We start from the raw sequence: 25396 nt of genomic DNA on the forward strand, positions 1-25396 counted from the left end.
TTCCCCCAATTCCTTGCTTGCTGGATTGGAATTTTGGATCTCACTATAAATGTGGACTTGTGGTTGTATTGTTGCATGTGTTCTTTAGTTTGGTTTGCATGGCCTAATTCCAGGCTTGAAAGACAGCCCAAGATAGCTTTAAAACAACAATAAGAATAGATTTATTGAACACAGAAGAAGAACATAATAATCTCTAATATTCTATTCTATAGGCTACCCAATATCATAGGCAGTTCTCTTTTCTTTCTCAAATCCAAAACTGTGTCTTAGGAGTTTATCATACTGGGGCTAATTTTGGCATTAAAGAGAGATTAAAATACATTTAAAGCATCCTGCAAATAAAACAAAAATGGTGAGTAATCGCACAAATGATTATCACACGCAGTTGCACAAAATAAAGTGATATTGGAAATGCATAGTCGCTGAAATCCCAAAAGTAAAAAGATGCATGTTAATGCTTCTTTGTGACCACTTTAATGGCGGGTTTTATGCGATGTTGTGTGAAATCGTTTCACGCAATTACACAATTTTTCCGGGATATCCACGGATAAACTCCCAATCTCTTTCATGTGATAAACTCCTCTATCAACTTTGTCACTGCCAACTTCAAACTCTGTCTCAAATCCAAACATTCTTTGAAGATCATCTTCTCCCTATCCCCTTCTCTCAGGGGTAACTCAGGCCCAATCCAGATGGCCGGAAAGGACACCCTCGTCACATGCGAGGGGTGCCTCGGGGCAGCACTTCCAGATGCCCCACAACCCTCACACATGATGAAGGCATCAAAATTACAGTGACCTGTACACACGGGCACTGCCATTGTTACGCAAGCGCCACGTGGCATCTGCATGGCGCCGCGCGGCACTTGTGTAACGAGTGCACCAATGGTGCACTGTGGTGCACTCGTTATGCTGCCACTGCAGCATAGAAAAAAATCCGCTTTTTGCAGGTTCTTTTTCCGCCGGCAGGAAGCCTCGCTGTTTGGCGGCTGAGGCTTCCCTCCGGCAGAAAAACAGGTGCTGGCAGGCTGCCCTTTTTGGGCTGTCTGTACCCCACCATAGACAGTGAAAAAAATCCAGGATGAATCCGTGTTGAATCTCTGTTGTCCCCATGCATTCTGAACTTAACAGGACGCCAGTTAAGTCTTAGAGCTTAACCTGGGATAATTGATACTGCCTTTTTTTCTGAGGTTTTTTAAAAAGATTCACATTGTCAGCAGTGTGAATAAACAACATAAATAGACCCATGATTAAATTCTGCATCCCTTGAATGTGTTTTGAATACATTCACATCAACTCCATGATTATTCAAGTGCTGGCACATGTGAGCAACCGAACTCACAGAGGCGCACAGAGATAAGGGTCCATAGTGTGAATAACAAACCCGGAATGCATTAGTGAGGCTATTTGCATCATTCCACTAAAAAAAAGACATCTGAATGACTCCTCAGAGACAAGCCTCTCCTTTTGTTATATACCTCCCCCCTCAGTCCTACTTCACAGCCTCCTTGAGCCATAATTGGTTGCCTTCAAGCCAAGTCCACCACCCAGTGATTCCTTCACAACTCCCAACAAAATATATTTTATCTGGATTTTTAAAGATGTTTTTTCTGATCTCACTGGATAAAGTTAAGCTACTTTGCATCAATTTTAGCAGGCAGAGGTAGAGCCCAGCCTAACCAATGAAGATAACCAAGGACTGGCTCAGGTGACACTAGGCAAGCTGCAGCTGTGCTGAATCGAAACTGTATCCATCCTATGGATGGCAAAAATTACTTGGAATTAGCTTGATCCTGGCCTAACTTTGTGCCAGCGTGTTGGCTATGTCCCTGGGCTAGAAGTGAAGGGGGAGGGTAGCAGAAGAAACTTGGCTGCATTTACACTGAAGAATGAATGCAGTTTGACACCACTTTAACTGCCATGGCTCAATGCTGTGGAATTCTGAGATTTGTTGTTTCATGAGATATTTAGCCTTCTCTGTCAGGAAACTGTTGTGTGGAAACAAACTACAAATTCCAGAATTCTATAGGATGGAGCCATGACATTTGAAATAGTGTCAACACAGCCCTTGATTAGATGTAACTTGACCTCTGCCACCTTTTTAGCTCTTCTGCTGGCAGTCATTAACTGGTAAATCACTTCTGCCAGCAGATTACTCTGTTGGCAGATTCCTGAGATGAGCTGGCAAAAAGAGGATTTCTGCCAGCAGAAGAGGGATGTGCCAAATCCTAACCCTTGCAGGCACCAGGTCTTTGCTGAACTATCTTTTCCATTGCAACAAGCGAGATTTAAATGTGCTTTATTTGGCTGATTCATGCTGCCAAATTATTGTTGTTGCAGCTACTTCCTTCCCTCCTCTATCCCTGTAAAACTAAATTATGAAATGGCAAATTATCTTGCTTATAGTGATGGCCCTGTTTTTGTTCATTAAAAATATTTTTTAAATGAATTTGGGAGATGTGAGCTTTTCCTTCCCAACACTGTGGAATGTTATGTCCTGGGCCCAGTGCTAGTCAATATCTTTATTAATGACTTAGATAACAGTATTGGAGGCATAGTTATCAAACTTGCAGATGACACCAAATTAGGAGGATTAGCTAATACTCCAGAAGACAGGATCAACATTCAAAATGATCTGAATAGACTAGAAAGCTGGGTCAAAGCTAACAAAATGAAATTCAACATGTAGAAATGTAAGGTACTGCATAGAAAAATGAAATGCACAGATATAGGATGAAGGACACCTGGCTGAATGAGACTACATGTGAAAGGGATCTAGAAGTCCAAGTAGACCACAAGTTGAACATGAGTCCACAGTGCAATGTGGCAGCTAAAAAGGCCAATGCAATTTTAGGCTGCATCAATAAAAGTATAGTGTCTAGATCAAGGGACGTAATAGTGCCACTATATTCTGCTTTGGTCAGGCCCCACCTGGAATACTGTGTCCAGTTCTGGGCACCACAATTCAAAAAGGATGTTGAGAAATTGGAGCATGTCCAAAGGAGGGTGACTAAAATGGTGAAGGGTCTGGAAACCATGTCCTATGAGGAACGCCTTAGGGAGCTGGGTATGTTTAGCCTGGAGAAAAGAAGATTAAGAGGTGATATGATAGCCCTGTTTAAATATTTGAAGGGATATCATGTTGAGGAGGGAGCAAGCTTGTTTTTTTTGCTGTTCCAGAGAACATGACCCAGAACAATGGATGCAAGCTCCAGGGAAAGATATTCCACCTCAACATTAGGAGGAACTTCCTGACAGTAAGGGCTGTTTGACAGTGGAATACACTCCCTTGGAGTGTAGTGGAGTCTCCTTCCTTAGCGGTCTTTAAACAGAGCCTTGATGGCCATTTGTCGGGGATGCTTTGATTGAGAGTTCCTGCATGGCAGAGGGGTTGGACTGGATGGCCCTTGTTGTCTCTTCCAACTCTATGATTCTATGATTTTTAAAAGTGGGCCAACGGGATAAACCTACTCGTTGTCCCAGTGGTAAAATTCCCCCTGCTCCAGAAATAATACAAGGACAGGATATTGCACTATTGATGCAGACTTAGGGGATTAATAAAATGCAGAAATTCAGGGTGGTTTATTATCTGGATAGGTCTGAAGGTAAACTTCTATATTTTTGTGGAAGAGCTATTTATCCCATATCTCAGAAGGCATTTGGGGGAGGTATGGCTCTGTAAATTGGAACAGAACCTATGAGACTGTACGGGTAAATGATTTCTTCTGCTGCACATAAACACATACTATTAAACTAAAGATGAACACAACTTGTTGCAGCTTGTGGCCACCCCTCTCCACATATTACATGTCTCACATTTGCAACTCTCAACTGGATTAGCTGGGAGGGATTCAAATTTAATTTAATTAGTGTATTAAACAACTTGAAGGCACACAGCAACAAACAACAATAACATTAAATGTATTCCTTCATACAAACAAAAGGAGTCTCAAAGTGATGTAGAAAAGGAAAAATACAAAGATTACACAATAGCATTACATATTTACTAAAGGTATCCTTCAGAAATTTCCCCAAACCTACTCAGCCAGCATAGGAATGAAGAGCATAAATAGTACAGATGCCCTGGAAGATATAAACATTTGCCAAAGATAGGATATGTCAATTAAATAATTAAATGCATATTTCAATTTAACAAATTCTAACTTCCAAATAAGATGCCCTTTAACCAGAACCAGCAATAAAACATTCAGCTCAATAAAATACAAGAATCCAATAAATGTTTTAATAAGTACAGCTAAAACCATTTCAACCTGAGTGGCTCACAAAATCTGTTTTAAGAAAAATCCAGAGAAAACAAAATCTTTAAAGGCTTTTCTGAAGGCGCCTCTGGCACCACAGCTGCACTGCTAAAGCCAAAAACGAAAGCCTTCTCCTTTGTACTCAGCAGCCTGGTAAATCTCATCCTGGGTGCATGAGTGAGGTTTTGGCAGGTAATCTTAGGCAGGCTGATATGGGTGATGGTCTTTCAGATAACTGGCATTATTTCCTCTCAGCAGTTTTATGCAGATTATTAAACCATAGGAGATAAGATCAAACTTGTTGTTTCCTTTAAGTTATACGTGGGTGATTTTGAAAAGTCCAGAGTTCTTTTCTACCATCCTAGACCCATGGAGGACCACACCAGCTCCTCCTAGTAAATCTACATTGCATCCAATTCTTAAACATGTATTTTTGCTAAAAGAAGATACAGGAAATGCCCTTCACTTTATCTTGCATGAGAATTGTTCCTCCATCCCACAGCTGTAAGTCTCCTGTTATTTTGCAACAGAGAATACTGGTGGGTTTTGTAGTCTCCAAGGACTGGAAAGAGCTTTGAGGACTCCATGCTGTCCATGAGCTATCTCTACCATAAGCTAGTGGCCTGATCAAGTAGCCTTGACAGGAACATTGACTCCTCCCCAAGAATCTCAGTGCTGGACTTGAGACCACCTCTGTCATTTCTCAAGCATCAGAGAATATTAGGCAGTGGGGTGGGTATTACACAAGCAGAATCCCATTCCTCTCTTGTGTTCTAAACATCATTCACATCTGGCCAGTTCCTGGATGGATATCTGACTAGGAATTGGAAGCCCTATAGACCAAGATTACCCCTAGACCTTCTAAATGGGTTGACCTTTCTGTCATTAGGAACCTTTCTCTGGGAGACTAGTTAAATGATTTTCTGGTCAGGACTGAATCTTCAGCTCGCTCTCTCTCAATTTCTCTCTCTCTCTCCCCATTTCCCAACAGCAGTAAAGGATCAGTTCGAAATGCCGATTCAATAGTAGGTCCATCTGACCTGAGAGGCAGGTGTCGGCCATCACATCAGTCCCAACTCCGAGGCCAGATTTTTTACAACAGTGAATATGGGGAACTGTCAGAACAGTCGGAGGAAGGCAGCTGTACTCCACCTGCTGAAGGTCCCAGTCCCTCCCTCCTTCATGCTTCATTTTTTTCAGACCAATACTGAAAGAGGAACAGGTTGTGGAGACACCACGGCAAGCGATGCACCTTTCTCTCACTGGAAGTCCCCATTCCTTTGTCCTAGAAGAATCTGGCATAGGGATCCCCTGTGGAACAGGTGGGGAACGCCTTGGATTCAAAGATGGGTGAAAAGCTTTTCGACATGGGCCAGAATTTTTGCATCTGGCACAAACACAAATCATTGACCAGATGCTATTTTGTTGTTCTTTTCCATTAGCTATTGGGTACAGTTCTCTGGGTGAAACTGAACTGTTCTGTCTCCAGATGGGTTGTCTTGTTAAGAGCTTCAGCCACTATTCAGTATTCAGCCTTCATTCAAATAGTTTGCCATAATAAGCTTTATTTCAGGTCAGATAAAAATAGATGTGACTTAGCTGGGTTTGTTCCTGATACACCAATTTGTTTGTTTCTGCTCTCGTTTCAACTCATCTGGTAGAGAAGGGGCATAAAAAGAAGACAGTGAATTAATTTGGGCAACAAAAGCAATGGAGTTCAATTTATAGTGGAAGATCATGCACAACTATATGTTGTTGTGTGCTTTCAAATTCTTTCCAACTTATGGCAACCCTATAGGGGTGGTGTTATTAGCAAGATTTGTCCAGAGGCAGTTTATTTCCTCTGAGACTGAGAAAGTGTGGCTTGCTTAAGATCACCCAATGGATTTTCATGGCCAAGCGGGGATTTGAATGCTGATCTTCAGAGTCCTACTCCAACACCCAAATGGCTCTTGCACAACTAAATACTATATACTCAGTTCTTGTATGGTTTCGTGTATGTTAGAAATCAAGGTAACCCCAGTCTTTTACAACCTTCACTGTGTTGCTACATCTGTTCTGGTATCACTGGCTGTACCGATACAAAAAGAAGCCATTTTATTTGTGTATGTCCATGGAATCCAATAGTAACTGGTTCCAGCAGTGAATTAATTTTCTTCACTCTCTTCTGAGAGGTAGAAAAGTTCATAACTACTAAGAGGCCAATCTGAAGAAGGAGAATACCAAACTCAGAATCTATGGTATGTATGTGCCCAATGTAATATATATTTTTCTAAAACATTTTTTAAAATTAAAACTGTGGTCTGCATTGGCGGCATGCTTTTCATGCAACCTGTCAGTTATCCCTCATACTTTATGCAGAAACGTGTTAGACTCTAACAGTGAGAGCCATAAATGACAGTTTGCCTAAATGGCATTAGCCATACAGATTAACCATCCATTTCCATTGTCTTTATTGCCAATCACTTATAACAGAAATCAAAATATTATTATCCTCTATGGTGCCAACGCAAAGCATGAAACTGTTTCTTTCAGCAATGAATATATCAGCACTAGAGTCATCTGGAAAACAGATTCCTAACCCCCACCCCACCCAGTATACAGTCTAGAAATGCACATATTCCCCTTATAACAATAGAGAAGGAGACTTTCAGAGATAATCTAAAGAAGTTCTTACAGCTATTTAAGCCCCAGTTCTTCCCTTTGCCTGAAAGCCCTACATACTTGTTGTTTTCAAATATTGCTTGGCAGTCTCTTAGGTGCATTGCTCTAGCAATTGTACTTTTCCAATGTCAGGAAACAGAGGAGAGGGAAGGCAGACAAAATCTACCAGCTCAGAACAGCCATTATCTCCAGCGCCTCCTTCAATATTTCCACTCCTTCTGTAAACACTGACACTGATGCCATTATACTGGCATAGTACATCAGCACAAATCAGGCCTCATGTCCTATTCCAACAAGAAATACCAAATTTTGCAGACAGATTAAATATTCAAAAATTAATTTATGCAGATATAGCTAATTTGCATTATTTATTTTTATTCTGGAATTAGGGTGTATTTCTGAACAAATGCACCCATTTGCCCTCTGCCTCAAACACTGTCTTTATTCCAGTCAGTCTTTTTCTTTCTAGTTGCATCAGCAGATAGTAGTGGTTGTTTATTTCCATGACTGGGGAAGGAATATGGAGAGAACCAACCTGAATTTGTTTTGTGGCACTTTCCCTGCCATATCCTACCAGCTTTTCTTCCTGTGCTCCAGTTTTGAAGGACGCTGCCACAGGCAAACCTCACAAGAACCTCTGTGAAAGTGTTAATATATGGATTTTGATCAGTTTACAAACTCCTCTTTGGAATTTTTGGTTGTGTCAAAATGCTCTCATTCTTGAAAGTGTCTCCATATCAAAGGATTTCTGCTTGCAGGCCAGGCTTCTGTTTATTGAACTGATTGTGTTGGTTTGGCTTATTTTATTGTTCTTATTGGGCATATTTTTCCAGATTATATATTTTTTCCTCCATAAGAGGTCTTTATGCATTTACATGTTTGTAACTGTCATTGTCCATGCCTTTTCTACACTGGTTTTGTACCTTGTGCAAGTACACTCAATGTTTTGTCTGATTTTGATTACATTTTTTATCTATACAAGTGTAGAGGCGTTGTCTATAGTTATTAATGGAAGGTGAGGAGGACACAAAGCTCTCTTATTTCTGTTTGTATTAATCTTTATCTTTAAAATAATACTTCTTTGTCAAAAGAGGGGAAACTCAAAGTGCCTCTTAGCACATTTACATATGTGCAGCTCAAAGATGCACATATGTCCAAGAAAAATTACACTACATCTTCTTTCACACAAATCATCTCAAAGGTGCTACAAAATCCCTTTGCAGATTATTCCCACCTATTTTTTGTTCTGAGGAAAATGTGGGTTGCTGCGCTGATGCATATTGAGTTTGTTGTTCCCATTTTGTTTTGCAAATCTCTTTGAGTCATTGTAGCCTCTGTGTTATTCATACATGCCATCATTTCAGTTTAAAATGGAGCCAGCTACTTTCCTTTAAAGCAGAAGCAATGATACAGAGTGATCCAAATCAATTGGGAAGGTTATTTGCACTGCCGATGATGTGGATCTTTCAGGAAAACTCGGAAAAGACCCTTGTATCAAATATGCCAGGTTAAGTGGGTTTTTTACCAGCCCTTGCCAAAAGTACATTGAGTGCATTCGAGACATGTGTGAACAAGGATTCAACCCAGATTCATCCCAGATTATTTTCATGGTGTGAATGGGACCTGATATTCCAGACTAACACATCTCTGAATTCAAAATGGTGTAGCAATGCTGGCTGGAGTCTTGTCTGGCACGTATTATGTAGCACCATGCCCAAGCCTCCAAATACTTATTTACTAGGCAGCAGCCACTGTGATCAATGGGAGTCCAGTCCCCTGTTGCTCAGGAAGCAGAGGGCTGCCATTTCCACTCTCTCGTGTGAGCAGTCTGTGGCATGATAGGCAGAATCAGGACCCTGTTGCAATTCCCCCTTGCACTAGAGATCAGTTGCCTGAGAGGGAGTGAGATGAGCAGCCAGCTACTTCCTGAGCAACAGGGGAATGGATCCCGTCAATCATAGTAGCTGCTTCCTGGGAAGTGCAGACTGGGGAACATTCACAGTCCTTACGTAGCTCCAGAGTGAGGGTTACATAGTGATCATAAATACATAACAGTCACAAATGTGTAACTACAGGTTATGCATTCATAACTGTGATACAAGATTCCACCAATGTAAATGGAAAATAGGGTTTTGTGCAGATTTCCTTCATTATTGATATCAGGTGACAACTGTCATTGATGTAAGTACCTGCAATCACAGATTGAAGCAGTTTCAGATATTTGCATCTCTGAGCTGCCCATATGTAAATAATGCTTCCCCTGAGTAATGGAAACACCAGCATTCATATACATGCATGTGCACACAGAAACACAAGCTCTAAAGATTCACCAGTCCAGTCTTTCAGATTGGTTTGGTCCAGGTAAACTGAAAATCAGCTTGTAGTTCTTTGAGCTGTCTTAGCCTTAATACTGATACCTTCTCAAAATGGGGAAAAATGTTTGAAACTGTAGCAGAGCAATTGTTCTGCAAAGCATCGTTAAGTGATATGTGTGTCCTATAGTGATCTCATTGGCTTCAACTGATTTTTAATACAGATATACTCAGGGGTATATCTGTTGAAGGTTGCAGCTAAGGTTGTTGGCCAAAATTCACTAAGTCAATTACGAATGCAGAAACTTAGCGTACATGTTCATGACTGTTTCACAGTCACAGTCCCTATGTATTTCCTAGTTTAGCAGATATACGTGAAAGTCTGCCAATCCTCATGTACCAGACAGCATCCACTATTCCCCTGTCAATCATAATGTCACACGGTGAGGTTCCAAGGTGAGAGTGGATTCAAACCCTTATCTCTCAAAGTCCTAATTCAACACTACAACATGCTAGTTTTAAGGTAATGTGTATCTGGAAAACAAAGGGCTGCAATGGCTAGTGGTTAAGATGCCAATTCTGACAATCAGAAGATCAGAAGGTTGGTAGTTCAAGGCCCAAATGCTGCATGATGAGGTGAGCTCTCAACACTAGTCCCAGCTTCTACCAACTTAACAGTTCAAAAGCATGCTAATGCAAGTAGATAAACAGGTACCACTTCAGTGGGAAGGTAACAGCATTCGGTGCAGTTATGCTGGCCACATGACCGCTGGAGTAGTCCTTGGACAATGTTGGCTCTTTTGCTTAGTAATGGAGTTGAGCACCCCTCCTACAGTCGGTTACGACTAGACATTCATGTCAAGGAACTACCATTACCTTTATCTGCAAAAGAAGTTACAGTCTGCCCGCCATATATGCAGATTTTTTATCCACAGATTCAAGCATCCATGGATTGAAAATATTCCAAAAAATATAAATTCCAAAAAAACAAACCTTGATCTTGCCATTTTATGTAAGGGACACCATTTTATTAGGCCTTCATATTAAATGGGACTTGAGCATCCATGGATTTTTGTATCCGCGGGGGTCCTGGAATCAAACCCCAACAGATACCAAGGGCCAGGTGAATATCATTCCTACAACTTTTTAAATAGTGCATACGTGTCTTGGAGCAACAGCATTGGGAAGTGTCTTGAAGTTCAGACAATGGCATTCACATGAGGAATTATTAAAATGTCCCACATACAGAAGTCATCGCTATCAAGTGTTTAAAAAACAAAACAAAACACCCACACCCAAGGCAGAAACTACCTCCATTTGGTTTGACAATATCCTTCATCCCAACATCCTGAGCACACCCTAATCTTGGTGGGAATTTGAAAGCTAACCAAGGTCAGGCCTAATGTAGTATTTTAGATAGAAGACCATCTAAGTTGTACTTTACCTGAAGAGAGTAGTCAGAATGGAGGTAGGGTTAGAAAGGAATCTAATGTGAAACCCTAGTGTTTTCTGCCAGTCAGTTTGCCTAGACAATATCTAAAGATATAATCAGTAGACTGAAGTACAATGGTGGAATTTTGTATGCAGAAAGCATTGCCAAGTAGGGTTAGGAAAGCCCATTGTTGTCAGTCAGAACTGTCAGAACTGGGTTAGTTAGACCAGTGACCTAACTCAGTATTGTCAGAATCCAAACTAAAGAATTGTAGCCTTCATTTTTGGTATTTAAGTCTGTAAACTTTTAGTGAGCACCTGTCATGAGGGTTGAGAACACTGAAATAGATTCATTGCACTACTGACATGGGAACCATCAGTCGTCATTGGATAAGTGTGTATAAAATTGTAGCCTTCATTCTTGTTATTTAAGTCTAAACTTTTAGTGAACGCTTGTCATGAGGGCTGAGAACACTGAAAAGAAAAGATCAGGTATTTGCTAGGAACCTTCAGTACTTCTACCATGGATTCAACATTGTATTAAACCTTTTCCAAGACAGAAGTGGGCAAAACTGGTAGATTTCTGTGTAATTTGAAGTCGAGCAACAAGGCTTCCAAATTCTCGGTTGTTCAAGAGTGGCAACAACAGAATTATCTTCTCCATTTTTAATAACCTTCAGAAATCAGAATTTTTTAGATAATCAGGGGTGGCCTTTAGAATGACAGGAGAATGAGTTCAGTTGACTTCTGGCACTGAAAACAAATGTGTGGCTCATGATGTGCTCATTGGCACCTTGTTCTCTAAATTATGAGTGGCTGGTTAGAATCATAGAATCATAGCGTTGGAAGAAAACAAGGGCCATCCAGTCCAACCCCCTGCCATGCAGGAAATCTAAACCAAAGCATCCCCGACAGATTGTACTAGTCTCTGGGTGGTGGACCTTGGGGTCCTAGTAAAAAGGCAGATCTAGTAAGTTTGAAACCTGTCCACTTGTTTCACATTGTGGCCCTGGCTAAGCCTACTAGCCCTTGCAGTTGCTTTATTTTGAAATACTATAGCACGTCTGATTACCAGCAAAAAAGAGGAAATGCAAAAGAGCAAAAAGGAGAAGCAGAAGCAGCTGATTTGCATAGGACAGCATCTGCTATATTATGTGTATAGATATTTACAAATTTACAAACAACAATTAAATTACATCAGACTGAGGGAGCCTGTGATCAGGCTTCCTAGGTACCTGCTACTATCCAGATGCTATCCCATCAGCTCTTTAAATGTACCTGCAAACAGAAAAGTGTCCTATGGAAAAATTCAAAGCTATAGCCACGTTAATATGTAGAATCAGTATGTAGAGAGATCTTGTAGCACCTTTAAAACTAACTGAAAGAAAGACACTGGCAGCATGAGCTGTTATTAAGTCAACTTCCTCAGATGCATTTGGTGCACACCAAATGTATCTGAGGAAGTAGACTTAAGTCTAGGAAAGCTCATGCTGCCAACTTCTTTCTTTCAGTTAGTCTCAAATGTACTACAAGATCTCTCTTCATACTGTGCTATGGAAAGTAGGACTCTTGGCCCTCTTATTGTGAATTGAGAGTATAGTTATGAACACACCAAAACTTCTGCCTACATTTGCTTCTTTCTGGAAAGGCTTGGCGGTGACAGGCAAATTGTCTTTCAGCTAAACTGTCTTCCCATTGAGGAACCCACATAAGCTTCCTCAGAATCCCAGGGGTCCCTGGACTTTAGTCTGAGACCCTCCTGATGGCCTGCTGCTTGCTGTTTAGGCTTGTTCTGGACACAGCAAATTTAGCATTTTCTTCTGCCTACCTAGGCATGCCTCTGCTAATGTTTGATGTGTGAGGTGACTGAGTACCCATCTCATGCTAAATTTGTAATTTAAGATACTCACAAATGTGCAGATTCACTGTCTCAAAAAAAAAAAAAAGGACTCCCTTCTCAATATCACTTGACACTATTTTGAGAAACTATTACTTAAGCACCATTACTGTAAAACTGACAATATACTGGCCCAATTCCTGCATTGAGAGATGTACGTGTATCACGTAGCTATTATATCTCCGTAGTTACATCTTCTGAAGTTCACCTTGTAAAGCATCTACAGACAACCTCCAGGGGTCCTTGTAAGCTTTCTGCAGATGATGTTCTTGCAGCATGTCCAGCTACAAGAAAATAGCTGGATGTGTCCCCATACGTGCCCAGCTCTCTGACAACCTGGAAATGGCTGTGAGGCCAGGGTTGTGATGAAGGGGGGATTGCTAATTTCATGGTTGGAACAGAATTTCAGCCTCTGCAATGATCAATAAAACTCAGGTCTGATGGTGTAAGTCTGACTTACCATCACCTTAATAGACTAATAGAATACCAGCCAACGTTTTATGGAAAGAAGTAGGCAGTTCAAGGTGAATGCAATGCAGTGGGGAAATTAATGCAAATACTGATGAAAATGCAAAATGTAGCATTTACTATTTCTTCTTACTATATACCATTAATTAAAAGTATATTTTTATACTATGTATTTTCTGGGTCCAAAAGCTTGTCTCTAATTTCCCTGTTCTTTCCCAAGTTCTTACATCCTGAAATCCTGGTTGCATCAACAAGCTGAATTATCCTGCAAACGGAAGGAAGGAATAAAATGGCAGAGTTCCAGAATGGCTGCTACTCTTTACAAACCCCAACACCATCTTTATATTAGGGATCATATTTGTCTGTAGTGCTGTTTAGATATAGTGCTGTTTGGACAGGGACTCATTGGGTTTACCTTAATGTAGCCACCCTTCAAACTGATACTACTTTGTACTGAAATCTCAGTTATGAAGTGGTAAATCTAGATTACAACATTGTAAACTGCAGAACAGGATGCCAACTGTCTATTTTAATGTAGGCCTGAATCCTGCTGGTTTGTCTGTGGACCAGCTGAATAAGTTGCTGAATAGTGAATGCACAAGTAAACTCTACTGTTTGAATGTCTCAACTTTAGTTAACACTAAGATTCAGGCCACAAATTGTATATCTCAAATAGTGCTAGACTGGTATATGTTTGCTAGAAGCTAGCTTTGAATTGCTGAGAATTTTATCCTTAGAATTTCATTCAATAACTAAAGCTTGATACATGATATATCATGTTACGCTAATAATGTACTGTATATTATATTAATATAATTCAGTATATTATACATAAAAACACAAATCGGAGGAAGGTGTTCTTTAAACAAAGGCATCAGGAAGACTTAGCAAAGGTATATTAACTGGATATGCCAGGAAGAACCATTCCCCATGCACAGCTCTGAATCCCCCCACCACCTCCTTGAATGACAAAACCCTTGGGTGTTATGAACTCCTTTGTTTAGCTCTTCAAACAATTTATAGAACAAAACTTCCACTTTTAGTTCAGCCCTTTTCTGTGCCAAATCACTTCCTTCTTACTCTTGCAGACCTATGAAATGGAAAAGGAGCACTGTCCCGTAAGGAGAGCAGATGTCCATGGATTTAGGGGAAATCTCTTCTTGTGGGCAATAGCCTCACAAAACACATCTGAAAGCCCTAATTTCCAAAGCATTCAGCAGAACACAAGCTCAGTTCCAGATGTTGCCTTGTTTTGTTGATGGAGTGTTTTATTGTTGTTGTTTCTGATAAAGCATTTGGCATAAATATCCAGGGTCACACTTTATTACACTGCAATAATGCGAGGTATTAGCATGTCACATCCATGGGAGGTGATAAGAATGCTGTTCTGTGGAAAGACTATTTCCAGGACAGCCAAAAGAATAATTCTTTCCGTCAAGAAGAAAAATAGGCTGCATCCACACTGCAGAGATAATCCAGTTTGGCACTGCTTAAACTGCCAATTCTGGGGATTGTAGTTTGGTGAGAGATTTTGGTTTCTCTGTTGAAGAGCTCTGGTGCTACAACAAACTACAGTTCCCAGAATTTCATAACATTTATCCATGGGAGTTAAAGTGATATCAAGTGGATTATTTCTACAGTGTGGATGCAGCCATAGGCAAGCAAGAATTCTGCACAATTTTATCCTGGAATTTGATGTCTCCAAATGTTGTAGAGAAATTATTATGTGGAGAAAAACATGTGGGTTTTTATATCGCGCTTGTGCAGAAAATACTGTTTCCTATGCAGAAAACAAGTTTGGTGTGCAAAAAAAACCTGTTTTTCTCTGCAGAATAATCTCTCCACATCACTTCAGGCTGTTGGAATATGGGCAGCATACTGTGGAGATATGCTTATTTTCTCCTGAAGAGGGGGAAAAATACAGTAATTATTCATCCTTGCATGTGAAAACAAGGTAGTCAGTGATATACATCCCTAGTTGTGTCCTCTGCCACTTGGCAGTGAGCTCTGCTTTGAACATCCATTTTTGCATCCTCCATTACACATTCAGCTCAGCCTTAGCTCACTTCAAAGAGAAAGCAGAGAAGGTTTTGCTTAGGATCCTCTTACAATGCAGTCCTGTTCATGTCACTTCAGAAGGAAACCTCATTGAATTCAGTGGGGTATAACTGCAGTTAAGTGTATGTCAAATTGCAGTTTAGATTATGCCTAAATTATACAGAATGCCAATACCACTCTGTATGAAATTGCCAATGACTGGTGATTTATGTGTTTTTGTCAAGCTTGGAAACATTTGGGGGTTTTGGACTACAGCCTCCTGCCCCTGGATCTCTCAGCTGGCATGGCCATTGGCTCTGCATTTTGGAAGGTGTTGATACAGAGTGCAGGTGGTAAGGAAAGGACACATGTTAGTGTTTCAGATCTACTGAAAAATAGAGGTCATTATAAAATGTAGGCCTCTTGCATTGGGAGTGGAGGAAATTAGCTGTTCCAGAAAATAGCACAAACTGGTTCACTTGGGACCTGTGAGAAACTCAAGGGAAAATTCAATCACTTCTGACAAAGGGGGAGGAGAGGAAAACCACCCAAAAAATTTTGTTAACTTCCTACATAACAGAAAATCTGTAAAACATCTCTAAATAATCTGAAACCCCAAGAAGGTTCTTAACGGTATAAAATGCTTTGGGCACATCCACATATCATGCTAAGCTACACTTTTAGCCATTGTTTGTTTCTTAAACCTTGCTCCAAACTAACCCCATTCTTTATTCCCCATATGTTTCACAAATGCTTTTGTGTCCCCTCTTTTTCCTCAGTTTCTTTCCATTATCTTTGATACCTGCAGCAGAGCATTAACATGGCTGCAGCACATTACCAGTGTACCTGTGACTTAAACTACTTAACTAACAGGGTGTGGAAATCTAATGCCTCCTAGCTTGAGGAACTCATTTACCCATGCACAGTCACAAGACACAGCTCAAAGAAATCTTTAACCCTTTCCCACTTTTTGTGTGCAGAGGAAATTCTTACTACACATCTTTACAATCATTTCTGCAAAATAATTAGCACAGCTCCCAGCAGTATATCTCTTGCTTTAAGAAATCTTTTCTCCTTGACATTTGCCACTCTGCCATTTCACTCTTGTTTCTTATCCCCCCCTCCAATCCAGCCACCTACTCACCCTGTAGTAGGCAGTGATGCAGCGCCTATAAAATGCTAATCTAGGAAGCAGATGATTGAGAGTCTTAAGAAACTGCTTTCTGAATGGATAGATTTCATAAACAGCAAATTTACATGGAGCTCATGTGTGCTCTCAAGTCACTTATGTGTCAACTTATGGTGGCCAGATGAATTTCATAGGATATTCTTAGTTAAGGAATACTCAGAGGTGGTTTGACAGTCCTTGGTGGTCCCCCATCCAAATACTAATTAGGCCTGACTCTGCTTAGCAGCACAGATCATACTAGAATCATAACTACTTTCTGTTTTACTGGAACTAAATTGTAACAGTTGTCATCTGCCCCACAATACATTTTCATGACTTGGCTCATGTACTGAATTCTATCCAGTTCAACTTGACTGAAATATGGTCACTCTTGCTCAGAGAAACATGGATTTTACATTTTTAAAAATTCAACATAATTATATGAAAATACAAACCCATCACATACATACATGATCTAAATCAGGGGTGTCAACCATGAGGCTATTCAGATTTGGACTTCAAGTCCCAGAAGCCCTAATCAGAATAGCTACTTGTGAGGAATGCTGGGAGCTAGTGTCCAACATCTAGAAGGCCTTAAGATTCCCACCCCTGACCTAAATGTATCCTCTCGTTAGGTAAGGGATCATCAATGGGTCTCTTGTACATTTAAGAGGCAGCAGGAGATGACATTTTCTTGAGAGTTCCCCACATCCAACACTCAAGGGTGCATAGATACCATTTCTACTGCTGGATCCTTTGCACTGTTGGCTTTCATGGCATCTGCCATCAGCTTAAGGTAGAAAAACTCACATCATTTCTCCTTCCAACAGGTGCAATCAAAGCTGTACCAAAGCTGGCTGAGTCAACTGTCTGTTGAACAGATGCACCTAGGAACATCTTCCAGCACAGCACACAATTGTTTGTTAGCAAGTGTCAGATATACTGTATAAGATATTGACTCAAACATAATTCCTAAGACTGTTTCAAATTTCCAGTGATTGGCAAATATTTAAGCTGCTTGTGGTTAAGGAGCAGACAAGACCTAAAGGTGGTTTTATGTTGCTTGTCACTTATTATATCCTTAGTTTGGATACACTCAGCCCAATTCAATAATCACTCTATAGTGTATTTCATTCTTTTCCTCAACCTTGCCTTTAACACTAACTAATAAAGAAAATATTATGGAGTCATTTTTAGTTGAGCCAAATGTTCTAGCTTTCTGATAGCTAGGCATTTTGGGGGGCACTTTTGTTCCACCAGTGAAAATAATACCTAGAGAATCTGAGCTCATCCAGACTCAAGAAAAGATGATTAAGTATAAATGCATGCTCAGAGAGAAAGAGAGGGAGAGAGATTCTTGGATGACAAGGTCTTAATGGAAATAAAAAGCTGTACACAGGGAAAAGGAGAGAGGCAGGTGAAATAGGCTATCACAGAAGAAACTGGATCCAAGAGACTGGAGTCTGCCTTCCTTCTCTAAAATGGAGGGGGGGGGGTTAAGAGCAAGTGAAAAAAAAAATTAAAGGATGGAAGAGGTCCATAATCTGGTCCAGACACTGATTTCTGTGCTTGATTTCCTGACTCAGGACTTAAAGGGCAACAAATTATTATTTACATTGTTGTTTCTTGTTATACTCTTACTGGAAGGGGAAAGGGACAGATACTTGTGGAATTGTCTTCCACCATTTCCAAAGGAAAACCTTACTAGCTCTGGGAAGGCTATTTCTTCATTGTCTTACTTCTGTCCTGCCTGGTGTACTCACAGTCTTTTTTCACCCACCTCTACCACCTACAATGGTGAGCTATACTAGTGAGGTGAATCAACATAATGTTTTTTGTTACGCAAACCTAAGTTGCAACTTGCCTGCACGTTTTGCAGAATTTCACAAATGAAAGAAAAACTAATCTGGGATGGCAGTCTAATTTCAGAATCAGCTAGTGACTGCTGATGGGGCTCTAGCCAAAACAGGACCACTAGCATGCAAGGAGAGTATCAGCAGGTCCAGAAGAACCCCCATGTCCTCAGGTGGCATTTTCAGCTTGAACTGAGTACCCCTGTAGGCCTCTTCAAGACAGGTTAAAAAAACTGAAATGCATCATTGCTATAAGATAAGCTTTTTGTTGTTACATCAATGCAGCCAGTGAGCTACAGCAGAGGAAAGCACCACAATCCTTTAGCAGATGGGCTCCAACCTTCCCCTGCAGCATGTGGTAGAAGTGGGCTCTAACCAATGAATTCTGCCTAGACTATCTCAAAGCTTTCATTCCCAAATCCCATGGCTGGCTGACAGGTCCCCTGGGCTGGCATGCATTGCCCTGTGGGCACAGCTACTGGAAGATGTATCCCTAGAATTATACAGGATACAAATAAATCAATGCAGCAAATGGTCTAAAGCAGAGGAAAGCATGACAACCCTTTATCTGACAGATTTCAGCATTCACTCACAGCAAATGTGAGGTTGTAAACAATGATTTCTGACCAGACTATCTCACCTCCCCATAGCTGGAGAATGGATCCCCTGGGTTGAGGTAGACCACCCCCAAGTGAGCTAGGTGCAAGATGGAGCTTTTCTTTAGTGCAGAAGTAAACAAAAGAAGTCAAAATATGGAAGTATGATCCATTTCTCATCCTAATAGATATGAGAACAGCAGAAGTGGATTGGTAACAGGAAAGTTCATTCTCCTACTGTGTTCCCTGCTGAAATTCCATGAATGATTTGTTGCTGTTTATTCCCTGTTTATTCCCAGGATAATGACTCTTTAATCACGATGTATGTGAAAATCTTAATCAAGATCACATAATTTTTATGGGATAATCACTGTTTAAACCCCTGATCCCCCCTCTGGATTTTCCCCACGTGATAAAGTCCATAGTTAGGTAATATGTGATGTTTCAGAAGTTGGGTTGCTTATCCCATTATTCTTCCCCACCTGATATGCTAGCTGGGGCTAACAAGAGTTGCAGTTCTCCGACATTTGGAAAGCAATACTTTCCCCATCATGGGTCTAAAATAGACTCGCCTACCTGGAGGATGAAGAAAGTGTTGGTCTCACTTTCTCAACCTGAGTGAAAAGCAGATGTGTCAGGAGAGGTATAAAGGAGATATTTTGGTTTTGGACAGGTAACAGTTAATGGACAATTGACTAGAAAGTTATTAAATCAGCAGAGCTGATGTTTAGGACTGTGTGAAATTGGGTTGATGATACCTTCCTGAGCATAGTATTATGCATGTGTGCACATTTGCTTCTTTTTTGCCTCTTCTACTTGTATATTTAAAAGTCTCCAAAAATATGAAACGACCTGCCAGAGGAGATCCTCCAAATTACATCATTAGAGGCCTTTTAAAAGGTGATAAAGACAGATCTCTTCCGGTGAGCCTTCCCAGACTAACCTCCAAAATGAGAACCATGAACTGCTCACCTACCCACTGTCTGTCCCTATGACCATTCCTGTAAACTCTTTTCCTATGCTCCTAATTTTAACTGCATTCTCTATGCAACTGGGTGTAATGTGTGATATTGTTAATGTTATTATATAGCATGATGTTTATTTGTATTTTAGCAGAAGGAGGGAGGGCTAGGGGATTGGGATTATGTCACTACTGTTTTTAAATTATTATATTGGACTGTTGTTACCCACCTAGATCCTTGAAAGGGAAAGGCGGGATATAAATTATTATTATTATTATTATTATTATTATTATTATTATTATTATTATTAAAATAATTTATTACCAGGAAAGCCAACATGTTGTAGTGGTTTGAGCATTGGACTAGGGCACTGGAGAATAGAGTTCAAATCCCCACTGGGTGACCTTGGCCAAGTCACAGTCTCTCAGCCTGAGAGGAAGGCAATGGCAAACGCACTCTGAACAATTTTTCCAAGAAAACCCCAAGATAGATTCACCTTAGGGTCTCCATAAATTAGGAAATTATGTGAAGGCACACAGCAACAGCAACCTGAGAACAAATAAATTAACTAATTTAAAATGTCTCTTAAAAGCTAACCTTTATCTGGTTATACAGCCTGCTTACCAATCTTCAACTTTAATTACTTTTTAAAAACTTAACTTTTGAACCAGTTTTTAAAAGTGTCAGTTGAAAATATTCCAGAATATTCCTTTGCACAGTCACTCTTTAGGACTATATGGAACAATATTTTTATACTGGAAATTCTGGTATTTGTTCCTTACAAAGTGATGTTATTTCTGATATCTAGGTAATGATTTGCTTGTCTTTTTTCCAATGAAGTGCAGGTAATACCATAGACTTTTTTTTTTTTTTGCTGAGCATCCATCTATTACATTAATCTTCAGTGAAATAAATGTTTTAAAAATTATGTTACATGTACCTCTTTGCATGACAAAAGATATCCTTTTGAGCTCATCTTTAAAATTCACCCTCAAAAATATTTGGTGGATCCTCAAAGCCTCTGATTCACTCATATTTTATGCTGCTCCAAACTCCACAGTACTCTGCAAAATAAAACAATTCTCTTCAGTTTTAAGAGAAGATTAGAACCAATAGCGCTGCTGGGCTTGGTTTCTCGGACTCTGTTCTTGACTGGTTTAGCTCTTATTTGTCAGACAGATCTTTTGCATTGGTCACAGGTGGTCAAGCTTCATCTTCTGTTCCCTTATCTGTTGGAGTTCCTCAGGGCTCTGTTTTGGGTCCCCTACTGTTCTCTCTTTACACATTGTCCCTAGGAAAATTCATTAGTTCTTTTGGCTTTTCCTATCATTTGTACGCCGATGACACTCAGCTGCATCTTTCCACTCTTGACCTTTCTCTGGGTCTTGAACAGCAAGTTTCATCTTGTCTTACAGCTGTCTCTCAGTGGATGCAGCATCGACGCTTGAAGCTCAATATGTCCCAAACAGAGCTTCTCGTTTTTCCACCAAAGTCTACTCTTCAATACTCCTTTTCTATTTCTGTTTATGGCATTTCTATTCGACCAGTCCAGAAAGCCCGTAGTCTTGGTTTCATTTTTTATTCTTCTCTATTGTGTATCCCCCAGATCCAGGCCACAGCCAAGGCCTGTAGATACTTTCTCTACAATATTGCTAAAATCCTTCCATTTCTCTTAACCTCCACTGCCCAGACCCTGGTCTACGCTCCGGTGGTCTCCCGACTAGATTATTGTAACCTCCTTCTGGCAGGGCTTCCTCTCTCTCACCTCCGTCCTTTAATTTCTGTCCAGCATTCAGCTGCACGCATTATTACATCCACTCACCGCTTTGACCATGTTTCTCCTCTATTATCATCCCTTCACTGGCTCCTATTCCCTTCCATATTCAGTATAAGCTTCTGCTGTTGACTTTTAAAGCCCTGCATGGGCTGCCCCCCCCTTATTTATCTGAACTTCTTTCTCCTCACATTCCCACTTGTACCCTCCATTCTGGTAGTCAAGGTCTGCTGTCTCAGCCCAGGATTTTCTCTGCCCCATCCTGGATTCATCACTTCTCACTTGTGGCCCCTCACTCCTGGAACCTCCTTCACCCACGAATATGGGTCATCACTTCTTTAACCAGTTTCAAAACTGAGTTGAAGACTATATTGTTCAGGAAAGCATTCCCAGGCATTGTGTGATTGTTTATCCGATTGTTATCTGAGATCTGATATTTGATTTCTTATTTGATCTTTTTAATTTGTTGTCTGCTTTTTATCTAATTCTATCTTGTATCATTATCTATTGTTTTATATGTATTTTGTAGAATATATGCCATTGGCAGGTTTCATTTTTATCAATTTTATTGTTTATATGTACAGCACTGTGTAAATCTACAACGCTATATAAATAAAGTATAATAATAATGCTACTCAGAACTTTACTTCCAATATGTGAGAAACATACAAGATGTCACCTAATCATCCTTTGTAACACAGACTTTCTTTCATTTGCCCATGTTATAATGATTGCTCAGAATGAAAGGTTTGGTTTTGAAAGACAGAACAATAAAATTGTCAGATTTTAAAATATGGAGCACAGCTTTTACTGAAGTCCAACAAGCATCTTTAAAGAGTTTCTGGTATGTAACAGACCATTCTTTTTCTAAATCAAGCTGATTTTCTCATTAATGCTTTCATTAACTCTAATTCAGATATATTTCATACCTTCTGTTACTCTTTGAACAACAAAAACTCAACAGCACAGGCTTTTTTTTTCTTCTTCTTTTTTGGAAACAGCTTTTGTCATCTCATAGAATCATAGAATCGTAGAGTTGGACGAGACCACTAGGGCCATCCAGTCCAACCCCCTGCCATGCAGGAAATCCAAATCAAAGCATCCCTGACAGATGGCCATCCAGCCTCTGTTTAAAGACCTCCAAGGAAGGAGACTCTATCACCCTCCGAGGGAGTGCATTCCACTGTCGAACAGCCCTTACTGTCAGGAAGTTCCTCCTAATGTTCAGGTGGAATCTCTTTTCCTGTAGCTTGTATCCATTGTTCCGGGTCCTGTTTTCTGGAGCAGCAGAAAACAAGCTTGTTCCCTCTTCAATATGACATCCTTTCAAATATTTAAACAGGGCTATCATATCACCTCTTAACCTTCTTTTCTCCAGGCTAAACATCCCCAGCTCCCTAAGGCGTTCCTCATAGGGCATGGTTTCCAGACCCTTCACCATTTTTGTCGCCCTCCTTTGGACACACTCCAGTTTCTTAATGTCCTTTCTGAATTGTGGCACCCAGAACTGGACACAGTATTCTAGGTGGGGCCTGACCAGAGCAGAATACAGTGGGACTATTACTTCTCTTGATCTAGACACTATACTTCTATTGATCCTCTGGGGTATCAGCTATTCCCCCTAATTTGGTGTCATCTGCAAATTTGATAATTATGCTTCCAATTCTGTCATCCAGGTCATTGATAAAGATGTTGAATAGCACTGGGCCCAGGACAGAGCCCTGTGGGACCCCACTGGTCACTTCTCTCCAGGATGAAAAGGAGCCTTTGTTGAGCACCCTTTGGGTTCGGCCGGTCTGATTATGAATATCTCCTTTCTGGTTATCAGAGTTTGAAAAGCTACTTTTAAAAAGACATTTGTTATGTAACTGGTCACAAAGTCCCATCAGTAGTTTGCCACCATTAGTGTTGGGGGAAAAGTCCAATTATGGTATTTGTTGTATTACTCATTAGGTTTTAGTTGGTGCAATCCATCTAAAAAGTGTCCCTTTGCCTCTCTCTTCTGGTGAGGCAATAGCCATGTTAGGAGGGGGCAGTTCTGGTTGAAAGTTGGTATTTGGAAGGTGAGAGAGGATTTTCCTGCTTGACAAGAGTTTTATGGTGCCTCATTTTGCCACATAATCTGTTCAGCTATAAAGTTACAGGAGCCCCATATCCAACCTGGCAACCCTATACAATCTTCAGTAAAGTCTGGCCATGTGTTATAGGACTTGCAGGGTTCAACAATATTTAGAAAGCCACAGGTTGCCCACTTCTGGGTTAGATGGACAATTAGTGTTACCTGGAATAAGGCAGGTTCTCATTTCACTGGTGTGTAAACCTTCTGTACAGACATAAGGATCCACATGGCAAGCCCTTCTGCACATTACAACTGGGCCATGATAGTCACCACATAGACCCCATATCCCTCTCTTGATTCCTAGGACAAAACTGAGTCCAGGTATTTTGTAAGAACACACAAAAAAAAATCCAAAGATGAATTGGAATACATTTGCCTTAACCATTGCCAAGCAATCAATCTGCCACAAAATAATGCCCCAGTCCCTATTCTAGGCATGGCGAGACACAGCAGTAAATATATCCTGGGAAGGACACGAGTGAAACGTGAACATTTGTCGTTTTTCGTTGCTGCATCATCCCTTGGGCAAAAGATTAAGAGTTTTGCAAAATGCTTAGAGGCCATTAGTGAAAACATTGTGGTTCATCACCCAGCGTTTCCCAAGCAGGAGAGGGGGAAAATGTGATGCGAAAGCAGAACATTTAGCTACTGCTTCAAAAACATTTCCTGTATTGTATTGACATTTCTATAGAGCTTTTCATAAACATCTCTGAAGATTTTCCAGATCCACAAGTTACTTGCCTTTAGTGAGCTCTGCAGGTCAATGTCTCCTCTCATGAGCACACACAATGCACAGCACATTTGTTGAAAGCCATACAAGTGGAGAGAAATTTGGCCTTCACTGAATAAAAATTAAACCCGCACAAAGTAGTTTTCTCTGAGATTTCTCACACTGGTGATCAGGTATATCACAAAGTTGCACGAGTTGACCTATTAAAAAAGCATTTAAGCAGGTTGCCTAAGGTTAATCATTGCTCTCAATGACAGACAGCTCTTCTGTGGATGCAATAGTTGTTGCCAGATGTGGGGGACATATGTCTGTAGAACGACCAGTGTTTTGTTTTTTTGTTTCAAAACTCAGACAGTCAACATTCAAAAAGTGTATTCAGGCTGCCATAAACCTATGTTAATTATTTGGCATGAGACATGTCAAAGGATTGTGCCTGAGTTGTCTTTTTTATTACCTCCGTGGCAATTAATTTATGGGAAGATAAAACTATGAGGGAGCCAGCATGGTGTAGTGGTTTGAGCATTGGACTATGACTCTGGAGAACCAGGTCCGAAACCCTGCTCTGCCATGTGACATTGGATAAATCACATTATTTCAGCCTCTGGGGATGAAGAAACTTGCCAAGAAAACCTCATGATAGAGTTGCCTTAGGGTCGCCATAACTTAGAAACAACTTGAAGGCACACAACAAACAAGCAAACAAACAATGTTTTAGAGTGATTTCAGGCATTTTATTTTACTGATTATTTTTTATTTGTACCCCACTCCTCAAAGAAAAGAGCCAGCACAAAGGAACTTACAATATTAAACTGGTATCAAATACAGTTAAAATAATTCAGTGTTCAATACAGCAACCAATATATTTAGAACAGCCATCAAAGATTGAAATACTGCTTGGCAGGTTTTTATTCTTTTTTCTTATTTTATTTGACCCTCACTATGTAAAGCACTGTGCAAACTTTACAGCGCTCTATAAGTGAATGTGAATAATAATAAAACAATATAATTAAAAGAACTCCACAAACAAGAAGGTCGCCACAGCATGCTGACAACCTTGAGGGTAGGGCTTTACTTCAGTAAATCTTCTTCCTCAGTGGATTACATAGGGCCTGAACAGACAGGCCAAA

General features: G+C 40.3%; 1 protein-coding gene across 2 annotated transcripts in view; it reads left to right on the forward strand.

Annotated features, from left to right (window-relative positions):
- Positions 1-9843, forward strand: part of FLT4 (fms related receptor tyrosine kinase 4) — a 148823-nt gene extending 138980 nt beyond the window's left edge. Inside the window, exon 30 of one of the 2 annotated variants that reach the window (XM_042453847.1) lies at positions 5250-9843. In XM_042453847.1, coding sequence (XP_042309781.1) covers positions 5250-5469 — 220 coding nt within the window. In that variant the 3' untranslated portion in view covers positions 5470-9843. The remainder of the gene's footprint in view (positions 1-5249) is intronic. The other variant, XM_042453848.1, reaches the window with a different exon arrangement.
- Positions 9844-25396: the final 15553 nt, after the last annotated feature.

Source organism: Sceloporus undulatus, chromosome 2 (genome assembly GCF_019175285.1).
Source record: "Sceloporus undulatus isolate JIND9_A2432 ecotype Alabama chromosome 2, SceUnd_v1.1, whole genome shotgun sequence".
Classification (NCBI taxonomy): Eukaryota; Metazoa; Chordata; class Lepidosauria; order Squamata; family Phrynosomatidae; genus Sceloporus; species Sceloporus undulatus.